This window comes from Hyperolius riggenbachi, chromosome 4, assembly GCF_040937935.1.
Source record: "Hyperolius riggenbachi isolate aHypRig1 chromosome 4, aHypRig1.pri, whole genome shotgun sequence".
NCBI lineage: Eukaryota > Metazoa > Chordata > Amphibia > Anura > Hyperoliidae > Hyperolius > Hyperolius riggenbachi.
Genome location: NC_090649.1, coordinates 395,263,604 through 395,276,238, shown reverse-complemented (window position 1 = coordinate 395,276,238; position 12,635 = coordinate 395,263,604). Strand labels below are relative to the sequence as shown.

General features: G+C 43.2%; 1 protein-coding gene across 2 annotated transcripts in view; it reads left to right on the top strand.

The window, feature by feature from the left end:
- Window positions 1–3,333: 3,333 nt before the first annotated feature.
- The window catches only part of LOC137570873 (heme-binding protein 2-like), a 38,385-nt gene continuing 29,083 nt past the window's right edge, over window positions 3,334–12,635 (top strand). Inside the window, exon 1 of one of the 2 annotated variants that reach the window (XM_068279580.1) lies at window positions 3,334–3,509. In XM_068279580.1, the coding sequence (XP_068135681.1) occupies window positions 3,366–3,509 (144 nt within the window). In that variant the 5' untranslated portion in view covers window positions 3,334–3,365. Of the gene's footprint in view, window positions 3,510–10,541; window positions 10,916–12,635 lie in introns of those variants that run through there. The other variant, XM_068279581.1, reaches the window with a different exon arrangement.

Genomic DNA, 12,635 nt, shown 5'->3' with positions numbered 1-12,635 from the left:
CAAAGACACATATATACCAGTAAAGGAAACCTAAACTGAGAGGGATATGGATGTTTCCTTTTAAACAATACAAGCATGCAGCTAATCCAGTCTGACTTCAGTCAGAGCACCTGATCTGCATGCTTGTTCAGAGGCTGTGGTTAAAAGAATTAAAGACACAGGATCAGCAGGAGAGTCAGGCAACTGGTGTTATTTTAAAAGGAAATATCTATATCCTTCTCAGTTTAGGTTCTCTTTAAAATTAACCCCGTATCTTCCCCACTCTCCCATAGTTACTCAAATAAATCATTTGCATATATTAAAAAAAGACAATAAAAAATACATATGCAGTTACCTTAGGGACTGAACTTTTTTTTTTAATATGTATGCCATGGGGGTATATTACTGTTATTTTTGCATTTATAGGCTTATAATTAGTGATGGACGCAAAACAGAAAAAAAATACACCTTTATTTCCAAATAAAATATTGTCACCATACATTGTACTAGGGAAATATTTTAAACATTGCAATAACCAGGACAAATGGGCAAATAAAATGTGTGGGTTTTATCCACAGAAGAACATTTTATTTTAAAACTAAAATGGACAAAACTTGTCCTGTGTGGACAGCATCATTTAAACTACTTGTTGTTTCTTTTTGCCAGGTAATGTTGTTTGAGTGACATTGCTTGTTTGTGTGCTTGTTTCCTAGCATGTGTACAGAGCTTAAAGAGGAAATCTAGTGAAAATAATGTAATAAAAAAAGGGTTTTTTTTACAATCATTATGTATAAATGATTTAGTGAGTGTTTGCCTATTGTGAAACCTTTCCTATCCCTGATTTACATTCTAACATTGATCACATGGTGACATGTACTGCTGGCAGGGATGTCAGCGGAATGAGATGCTGCTTGCATTTTTTTGGCAGTTGGATTGTTTTTTCCCAAAATACAGTAAGGCTCCCACAGTTTGATGTCAGAACCATGGACCTGACATACTGTGGGAGGGGTTTCACCTCAATATCAGCCATACAGAGCCCCCTGATGATCCGTTTGTGAAAAGGAAAAGATGTCTCATGGTAAAGGGGATATCAGCTACTTATTGGGATCACGGTAATTCTTGGTTACGGTTTGTCTTTAAGAGCAACACTTCCACAGAAAAAGTGACAATGCTAAATGCATGCATAACATGAAGTGTGGATTATTTAGGATACTTGGCTAGAGAATGTCAAAGAGATGCAAATAAGTTCTGCTTGCATTCAAATTTCATGTACGTTGTAAGGAGCTTGAAATCGGACCGATCTTAACTTCCTGTCAGTTGTGATTAGTCATGTTCTAGCTGCATACAATTTACATAAAATTTTACTTATTTGCAACTTATTGACCATCCTGATTCCTGTCCTTGAATGTCTAGCATTAGAGGGAAAGATGACTAAGATGACCATTAGTGTTTTGGGGTTCACAATTGTCCCAAAAATGCTCTACCAATGAAATGAGTGGTGGGGAACCCACTAGTGCAATTGCAATTAGGGTTAATCACAATCGCAGGACATGCAGCATTTTAAGCGTGTTTGTGCTCAATGCGGGGGGGGGGGGGGGGTGTTTACAGCTGTCTAGAATTACCCTCAGACCAGGGCAGTGCAGTATATGGGGACAAGCATAAGTTGAGATGCCAGAATATCGGCAGGCGTCCTGCAGCTCACAGCCCCACCCCCTTTCTTTCCCTGCTACAGTTGACTTTGGATCTAGCAGCAGTGTGTGTACAGAGCATGGAGCAGCAGTGTGTGTACAGAGCATGAAGCAGTAGTGTGTGTACAGAGCATGGAGCAGCTCTGGGGAACTTAACAGAGTCAGGTATGAGCACAGCCCTGTGCCCTGCTGTGTGAATGCTTCACTTTCCCCTTCATTACCAATGTTGGCTGTCCTCATTATTATCTGTATCCGAACTACTCCTGATCAATCCCGTTGTTGATCGGTCGGGGAAATTGCATTATGCGTACCTAGCAGGATGTCCTACCATACTATTATACTATATTGTGTATGGCTGAAGGAGATCTTTCAGGAATCCCCCCCCCCCCCCCCTTTGAAAAACCTGTGCTTGCCCCTGAACAGTGCTGCAAAATCACTTTTAATTTTTTTCTGATTGTAATGTTTGAAAAAATGATTGCAAACTCTGAAAAAGCTGCTTGCATCCATACATTTAGAAATGGACAATGTACCCTACCCATTACATTTTCATAAAAATTAAACAGAAAATCAAACACCATGATTTATATTGAAAACAATGAGATATTTGATTAGATTTCTTGAACAAATAAAAAAAAGCTTTACATTTTTCTGTACAGCCGAATGTTTTTATTGAATTACTTTAAAATTTAATAATGTTATTGTATGGTGTGTGGCCACCTTTACATGCCTTGGACTTCCTGTGTGGCCAAACACCATACAATTTTTTTTTAATTTCTTTTCAATTCAAGAATTACAATACATTTTTCTGATTGATTGTGCCAATTTTTCTGATTGATGTGGCTGCATCAGGTAGCGTTCATTGCCAACACTCCTATGTGCTGTATTACAGCACTTTTGGTTCTGTGACCCCCGAGGTCACAAAGCTGCAAGTTAAGCTCCGAGAGCACAGAGCGGCGGTTGGCGTGGAAGGGGCGGGGGAGAGGCGGGAACAAGCAGAGGAGAGCCAGTAAGAGGCTCTTAGAGGTGGGGTAGGGGAGTTACTCAGTAGTTCCTCTCCTACAAGGGATGCTCCTTTCCCATTAGTCAGCCAACAAGCACTTGAGGTGGGGGGGCTAGCATGGTTTAGGGGGGAGGGGCTGAGAGCAAAGTGGTGGGTACACAGAGGCATGTCCTTCAGATGGGAACATGCGTCTGTGTCCCCCCTTTTTTTTTTTACTTTAAAAACTGCCTTGGGTACACTTTAAAAAAAACATACTGAATGAGTATTTTTAGAACACGGGGGAACCAGCCCTTACACTTTTTTTCTTTTAAGTTAGCCATATGGTATCATCCTTATTCCAATCTTCCTGCTTTAACAGATGTCTAACATGGTATGATACTTTACTGCTGCTGTATCTCATCCACACACACCTGTTGTAGCTCTTGTCAATGTATAAATTGTGTTTCTCCACCAAACCTGAGACAGAAGACAGAGGACAAATCTCATCCACTCTTACAGACTACTAAGTATTATGCATCTGTAAATGTATACCGGTCAGTGTGTCACAACACATTCTAATCATGAATCTGAAAATAGGACATAAAAGCTTCTATTGCTGTGAAGAATTCTGAGTGAAGTCCCTCCCCAGTTTCCAGCCACATATCAGCAGATTTCCCAGCACTCCTCCTCATTAGTCTCCTGGCTTGCTGAGTGCAGAGATGGCCCATCTACATGTGCTGGCTCTCACCTTGCTCTCATTCTGCGGGGCTGAAGTTCTAGCGGAATACAAAATCATCAAAGGCGTTCCAACATTTTGTGGCTCATACGAGTGTCCCAAATTTCAGGTGCTGAAGAAATACGATGTAAGTCTCTTTTTTCCCTTCTTCAAAAAACTTGATTAAAGTTTATTAAACGACAGAAAATAAGTGTGGGAGGAGCATAATACAAGATTAATAAGGTGCAAAGTACAGATTTTTTTCTGTAATAGTTCATGTAGGCTAGTCCATGTTGTATGATTTGCTTCTAAAAATATATTGGTTCTGTCTTCCATGGATAATGTTCTGTTCATGTTGTTTTGTGTTTTATTTTATTTGTTTAACATAAGTGGCTATAGGCGGTGATGATAAAAAGTAATATGGAATAATTGTATTTACTTTAATATTTCTTAACAGATCTTAAACAGAAAGTAGGTGCCAACATTGTTGTCTCCATTTGGGGGAAAACATTTGCTATATACGTTGAGGGGAAAGTAGCTTTGAGGCAAGGACAGTGCTATTACTGACAGCTCAGTAAACAAGCAGCAGTGTACACTGATTGAGTAGCGTAAGCTGTAGGTAGAAACAAAAGGCATATGGGGGGCAGAAACTGCACGAGTTGTCCTCCCAGAGATTGCAATCATTGCTTGTGTGACAGGATTTAGCTAGGACTAGTGGTGATCATAATGAGCTAATTTTTGCTAAGGTAAAATGTCACATAACATTTTTTTATGGAATTATGATATAGAAATGAAATTGATTTTATGTAATCCATTTGTAAATTTCACATTTTATGCGAACTTACGAACGTGGCAGTCTGAATTTGCAAAAAAAAAAAAAACTGTAGCTCAAACTGAACTGGTTAGGGGGAATAGTACCCTTCCGACAGGATGATGTCACTGTGGTAGAAGGGTGTAGTACAAAATCGTTTGCATGCAAACTATTTTGGAAGTAAACATCCTCTATTAGTGTAAGTTTGTAGCACCTGTTTCAGCTGTAACGAGCACAGCTGTGCTTTTAAAGCGGACCTGAACTCTGTCTTTGCTCTAAAAGATAAGCACCAGCATAATAATCTTTACAGAAAAAAACATTTCCTTTTTACAGCTTATAGAGCTCCTTCAGAGATGCTGCAGTGTAGTTGCTGGTTTGTTGAGAGCACAGGAAGGGTTAAACTCTTGAGTTTACATGAAATCATTATACATTTTATTCATCATGTTACTTTTATCACTGTCATTACCACTTCTGTATTTTGTATTCTGTATGCTGTATCATTTTTTGTATTTTGTCACTAATTATGTATCTTGTATATTAGTGTACACCATTGTCTGTACAGTATTATGTACCCCATGTTTGTTTCTTACTTTGTACAGTGCCACGGAATATGTTAGCGCTTTATAAATCAATAATAATATTAGCTCTCAACTCGGCAGACAGCTGGGAGCTCAAATTACACTAGCTTATTACTTGCTGAGGATTGAGAATTAGGCTGTTCTCTATAAACATATGCAGGGTGGATTTCTCTCTGTTCTCCAGTGCAAGAGTTCAGGTCCGCTTTAAGAGGCTTTGCAGCCCTATGCAGCTAATGTCAGTCAGGTGAAGCTTGGTTTAAGATGCGCTGCCATTTCTTTATAACTGTGTACAAAACTGTAAGTTCAATTTTCAGCATAGTAAGAACAAGTCAAAACATTTTCTCAAAACATTCTGTAATTTCTGAGAAAGACTCTGTAGTTTCTGAGAAAATTGATTTAAAAAAATCAGAATATTTCATACATTTTAAGAAAACTGACAGTATTGGGTCCCCCTCCCAAGCCTCTTCAACCCCTTGTCACCCATGCAGGCTGGTATAGTCAGCATTCAGAGCACAGACAGTGTGGGGCTCTGCACCCTGAGCTATACCAGCCAGCATGGTCCAGCATACGATGACATCACACGCTTGCGCAGAGTGCTCCCGGCCGTGGTTGCGTGCTGTAGTACGCGTGCAGCCGGCCAGCGCACTGATGAGCGACCAAGCCAACCGGAAGACAGTGTCAGAGGGCAATTACAGGTGAACCGGGGGGCAGAAAGGAGAACGGGGGAGTGGTGAGCATCAGGACAGCTCACCATACATGCCTGCTCCTCCCGTTTCTCATCTTCATTTGGGATCTAATATCCTATAAATACTGTTGTAAAAAAAAAATACAAAAATTTGTAGAAACGACAGAAAATAGTTTAATCACCTGCTTTTTGCTGGACGCCATTGCCAGGGTCATATCAAGTCGTCATGGTGGTTGGTGTTGCATAGGCAAGCTAATGGGGACTTTTTTCATAAGGTGGACCAGGGGAGTAACAATAGACCCTGCAAGGGTCTATTGTTACAGGGGGGCCCAGAAGCCACAGTAGGCCCCCATGGGAGGAGAAGTTTCTTTTCCCTGTCCTGAGAGACTCACAACTAAGGATGCGGAAAGAAAAAAACTGTCTGTTCTCTGCACAGTTGTTCTAATGACTGCATCTGCTCAGCCACTGATCACAAATTATACAAAGTTTTGCATACAAAGATTTGTAGACAGTCCCTATTCAGTTTGCAGCAGGCTCTTTTGAACGCCCAGCCCCCAACCTCTCCACCCCTTCCAAAGTGCTGTCTACTGTAGTGATGCTGGAGAAGTCTGCAGAGTCAGTTCTGCTCCATAATAAGCTGAGGCTGGGAGCACACTTGTGTATCGGTTTTCTGTATGCATTTTCTGCACACCAAGGGCTTGATTCACTAAGACAAATAGCACGCCTTATCAGAGTAGCATGTCAAACTTATGCCTCCTAATTGGCAATGATGAGAGCTCCACTCGTCCTGCCCTGAGCCCCTGCGGGTTCATAGCGCTCGGTATGCTACTCTGATAAGGCGTGTTAACTTTGATAAGGTGTGCTAACTTTGATAATATACTTTGATAGTGAATCAAGTCCCATGTGTGTCTGTATGTGTGAAAACACACAAGCTAATGTAATTGATAGAGAAAATGCGTGTGGTGGGGGGATGGCTTTTAGGGGGCGCTATATAAAATTTTGCAGGAGGGCCCAGTGATTTCTAGTTACGCCTCTGAGGTGGACGTACAGGATTTTCTCTGCACCTCAGCAGATTGTCTGGGATTGCTGAGCATCACGCTTTGTAAATCAGCCCAAAGTGTGCTTAGGCAAAGAATTTAACCCATTCAAATCTATTTTTGCGTTCCTTTACTTTTTTCCGTGTGCAGAGGGGTGTGGGTGATCGCGGGAGAGCTGCTGCAGGGAGATCCGGACAGGTTTGTACCTGCTTGCACTAGAGCGTGGATAAACCTGTCATCGGTGAGAGGGAGCTTGCACCAGCTTGTGTGCAGTAGCTCCACTCCATTGCACGCAGGCCAGCGTAATTGTATAAGCACTCAGTGCAGCGTGGTACCGAAGGGGATCAAAGTGTTAGAATGTGTCCAACACTTTGATCCACATAAGCTGAAGCTGTACCAAACTAGATCCAGCAACATCGCCCTTAAAGGAGTTATCAGGTTAATACAGTGGGTTGCAAAAGTATTCGGCCCCCTTGAAGTTTTCCACATTTTGTCACATTACTGCCACAATCATGCATCAATTTTATTGGAATTCCACATACAAAGTGGTGCACACATGAGAAGTGGATAGAAAATCATACATGATTCCAAACATTTTTTTACAAATAAATAACTGCAAAGTGGGGTGTGCTTAATTATTCGGCCCCCTGAGTCAATACTTTGTAGAACCACCTTTTGCTGCAACTACAGCTGCCAGTCTTTTAGGGTATGTCTCTCCCAGCTTTGCACATCTAGAGACTGAAATCCTTGCCCATTCTTCTTTGTAAAACATCTCAAGCTCAGTCAGTTTAGATGGACAGCGTTTGTGAACAGCAGTTTTCAGATCTTGCCACAGATTCTCGATTGGATTTAGATCTGGACTTTGACTGGGCCATTCTAACACATAGATATGTTTTTTTTTAAACCATTCCATTGTTGCCCTGGCTTTATGTTTAGGGTCATTGTCCTGCTGGAAGGTGAACCTCCGCCCCAGTCTCAAGTCATTTGCAGTCTCCAAGAGGTTTTCTTCCAAGTTTGCCCTGTATTTGGCTCCATCCATCTTCCCATCAACTCTGACCAGCTTCCCTGTCCCTGCTGAAGAGATGCACCGCCCAAGCATGATGCTGCCACCACCATATTTGACAGTGGGGATGGTGTGTTCAGAGTGATGTGCAGCGTTAGTTTTCCACCACACATAGGCCCATATGCAATTCACTTTTCACCTGACTTTTCTCCTAAGAGATAATTTTTCATCTTCAATTTAAAATGACTTTTTAGCATTTTACAATGGGAAAAGTATCAAAAAGTAGATGAAAAACTACTGTCAACATTATTTTGAGTATTTGTTTGTTTGCAGATAGTGTAAAAGTCATTTTATGACAAGTTTTGAAAATATCACCTAGGAGAAAACCCAGGTGAAAAAGTGAATTGCATATGGCCCATAGTGTTTTGCATTTTGGCCAAAAAGTTCCATTTTGGTCTCATCTGACCAGAGCACCTTCTTCCACATGATTGCTGTGGCCCAACATGGCTTGTGGCAAACTGCAAACGGGACTTCTTATGCTTTCTGTTAACAATGCCTTTCTTTTTGCCACTCTTCCAGAAAGGCCATCTTTGTACAGTGCATGACTAATAGTTGTCCTATGGACAGAGTCTCCCACCTGAGCTGTAGATCTCTGCACCTCGTCCAGAGTCACCATGGGCCTCTTGACTGCATTTCTGATTAGCGCTCTCCTTGTTCGGCCTGTGAGTTTAGGTGGATGGCCTTGTCTTGGTAGGTTTACAGTTGTGCCATACTCCTTCCATTTCTGAATGATCGCTTGAACAGTGCTCCTTGGGATGTTCAAGGCTTTGGAAATCTTTTTGTAGCCTAAGCCTACTTTAAATTTCTCAATAACTTGATCCCTGACCTGTCTTGTGTGTCCTTTTGGACTTCACGGTGTTGTTGCTCCCAATATTCTCTTAGACAACCTCTGAGGCCCTCACAGAGCAGCTGTATTTGTACTGACATTATATTACACACAGGTGCACTCTATTTAGTCATTAGCACTCATCAGGCAATGTCTATAGGCAACTGACTGCACTCAGATCAAAGGGGGCCGAATAATTATGCACACACCACTTTGCAGTTATTTATTTGTAAAAAATGTTTGGAATCATGTAAGATTATCGTTCCACTTCTCATGTGTACACCACTTTGTGTTGGTCTTTCATGTGGAATTCCAATAAAATTGATTCATGTTTGTGGCAGTAATGTGACAAAATGTGGAAAACTTCAAGGGGGCCGAATACTTTTGCAACCCACTGTATTACGAAAATAAGCGCTACTTACCAAGGCTTACTCCAGCCCCAAGCTCCCAGCATGTCCCTCGCCGCAGCGCTGCACACAGCCGTTCGCCGCATCGATGACATCAGACCGACCTCCAGGACTCCAGCAGCGCAGTCAATCACCGCCACGTGGACCGGAGCGGACTGCGCAGGTTCTGCTCCGGTCCACGACTCGGTGATTGACAGTGCCGCTCGCGCAGGCGCAGTACAGGCCGACCTGGAGGTTGGCCTGACGTCATCGCCGGGGACCGGGAGGGAGCTGCGGCGAATGGCTACGTGCAGAGCTGCGGCCAGCGACATGCTGGGAGCTTGGGGCTGAAGGAAGCCCCGGGTAAGTATCGCTTATTTTCGTAATATTAGCCTGATAACTCCTTTAACTGCGAGCCCAAATGCGCCCATGTAATATTTAAATTATGCGGTGCAGCGGGTGTGGGCAGCAGTGATTAAAGTGTCAGACACTTTGTTGTAAAGGGGCTGACGCTGCCCCCAATTTTATCTGGCAACAGTGCCCCTAGTGGGACCCAACAGGAAACCTCAAAGGGAAAATCAGCTAATGTGATTGGGTGAATGGCAACCTCTCTGACTGCTAGGATAACCACACCCACAATATTCTTAACTATGACTAAGTTTAATATTATTTGTTTACCTAGTTTTTAGTACTTTTCCACTTTGAATGTGTACACTATTGAACTTTTTCATATTCTAATTTTCTGAGATGCTGAATTTAGGGTTTTATTATGTTGTACTTTTTAATCTACTTTTTGGTACTTTTTCAATTGCGGAGTGCTGCAAAATTATTTTAAACCGAAGTAGAAGGAGAAAAACGTAAATTGAATAAGGGCCATAGTGTCTCATTCCACACAGCTAATTAGCCCTTAACACCAGCAAGGGTGTCCCGAGCCTTAAAAAGGTCTCTCATTCTGGTTCAGAAAGCCACACAATTATTGAGAGGACTGCTGTATCCAAGCATAGCAGTGGAAGATTGAATGGAAGGGAAAAAGTGGCAGAAAAAGGTGCTCAAGCTGCTGTATATGCATCTGCGATTCTGCATAGCTTTCAAAAAGGCCCCATTCACATTAGAGCGTTTTGCTGCGATTTTAGCAAAACGCTCAAACGCTAGCGCTTTTTAAAACCGTTAGCGTAATGAAACCCTAGGGGCCTGTTCTTACTTGGGCGATTTGCGAAAATCGCCCAAAAACGGGCAAAAACGGCACTGCACCATTTTCAGGCGATTTCCAGGCGATCACGTTTCAGTGCTACAGAAGCACAAAATCGCCGCAGTGTTCAGTGATTTTTCCGCAAGAAATCGCGGAAAAATCACTCCTGCAAAACGCCAGCAAAAATTGCCGGCCTTTTGAAAACGCAGGTGTGAATAGAGCCAAAAAGATACAACTTGCACTACTTTTCTGCACAACACATGCATTTTTTTTTTATGAAATCACTGGCTACTATAAAAAAATGCATGTGTTGAAACGCACCCCAAACAGCAAAATCATGCGGAAAAACATGCAGTGAATTGTCTGCAGTTCTGCAGATACAAGTGTGATCCCTCCCTCAGTTTCACTTCCGTTTGTCCCTGGAATGTAAAATGTGCAGCCTCTTTGGCAGTTTACTAAGGCTTAACCTCCTGGTAATATTTGTTTACAATGGTGACATGTTGAAACACTGGTTCCAACGCAAGTGAGGGTGGGCTGGGAGTGGGGGCCTCTTTTGCCCAGACCAAGCACGAGAGCAAGTGTCAGTTAGGACATGAAACGACCGTAGTGCTGGTCTTAAATTGCCAGGTCATCCACCACTGGCTGTCCAGCCCCAGCTATTGATCTGCTGCATTGCATTTCAAATAACTAAACAAATATAAATGTTCCTCTAAAACAATGTATTTTATTGTTTCACAGTATAAAAAAAAGGAGAGTATTGTACCGTGTTAGCCATAAGTAAGGGAGATCAGGCTAGCGCCTGACCACGGTACTCTGCTGCCAGCCGCCTGTGCAGCAGCCACCTTTCTCTCTGTGTACATTTGCATTGTGGCCAGCAGCTATGGACTTGGGCAGCATTGGAGATGGAAAGGAAGAGGAAGCTTCTGCACTGGAGATGAGTGGAGAAATGAATGACACTGATGGCTGCTGCGGTGTGAAGGTAGCTGGCTAGCTATACTGAAAGGGGGAGTGGGAAAAGGAGGGATTAAGGAAGTCATCTGGCTACCTATACTGGAGGGAAAGGGGGGAGGGGTCATCTGGCTACCTATACTGGAGGGAAGGGGGAGGGGTCATCTCGCTAGGGATGATCTCAGATATGCAAATTGTTCTGAGTTGATGCAAACTTATGCAATTTTTAATGAAAATATATGCAGCTTGAAAAACTGCATACATTTGCATAAAAATTTGTATAATTTCGGAAAAATTTGCATCTCACTGATCATCTCCACTACCTATACTTAGAGATGGCCCGAACAGTAGCATGCGAACTTATTCATGGGAACATCGGTGGTTCGCGATCGAATGCCAACTTTATGCAAGTTCGACCCGCCCCCTATACTACGTCATTGGGCTAAACTTTCACCCTCTACATTACAGTCAGCAGACACATGGCAGCCAATCAAGCTGCACTCCCTCCTGGAACCCCTCCCCCCCCCGCCTTATATAAGGCAGCAGCGTCGGCCATGTTCTCACTCTGTGTGCTGCAGTATTAGTGAGAGAAGGGAGAGACATTGGGGAGATAGGGAAAGCAACAGTTAGGAGGTCTGTTAGCTTGCTCCTTGCTGATACATGTTGATGAAAAGCACCCCAAAACAGCTCTTTTGAGAGCTAATGTTCTTGTGATGTGCTTTTTTTTCTTATGTGTGCCACTGCCACTTGCATATACAGCCATGTCTGTCGCAGCTGGCCCTTACTAATCGCTATACTGTGCCAGGCCCAGCACATTCAGTGCCTATCTTTTCACTGCACCTGTGTTGTGACAGCTGCACATTGTATTTACCAGTCCGGACCGTGCATACCTTTCACTACACCTGTGTGACAGCACACAGTTTTATATACCAGTCACTGCATAACTTTTCACTGCACCTGTGTGACTGCACATTGTTATACCATACCAGCAGTCACTGCATACCTTTCACTGCACCTGTGTGACTGCACATTGTATTAGTCAAGTCAGTACATACCTTTCACTTCATCCCCCCCCCAATATGGACAAAACAGGCAGAGGCAGAGTCAGAGGCAGTCCACCCGGCAGGTCTGTTCAAGGTCGTGCTGTCATGATTTTGTGCGGCCCTGGACCAAAGTACAGTGTTCAGAAGGCACGTGCCATCAACCCCCAAGATTGTCAGGACGTAGTTGACTATCTAACCCAGAAAACCTCATCTTCCTCAGCTTTCGCATGGAACCAAGACATATCTTCCTCCTCCTGCTCTGATTCTGGCACCCCACTTAACTCTCAGTCGGCAGCCACCAAAGTGCCATCATCCCAGGGCTCAGCGGTGTGAAAAATTTTTTTTTGTGTCTGCCTCAGATGAGAGCACTGCCATCTGTACTCTCTGCCACCGAAAATTGAGCTGTGGAAAGACCAAGACCCGCGTAGGGACAACTACCTTACGAAGGCACATGATGACAAAGCACTAACTGCAATGGGATGACCACCTGAGGAAAAGCAGCACACAAAAGCAAAGCCACACACCACAGTGGAAGATACCAGGCCGCAATTATTTCTCAAAAAAGGCGATACCCAAACTGTACCGTGATGTTGAAAGGCAAGTGGTGTCATCTCTGGCACACAGCGTTGGGTCAAGGGTCCATCTGACCACGGATGCCTGGTCTGCAAAGCACGGTCAGGCCTGCCCAAAGACTAAGCCGGTCCCCAC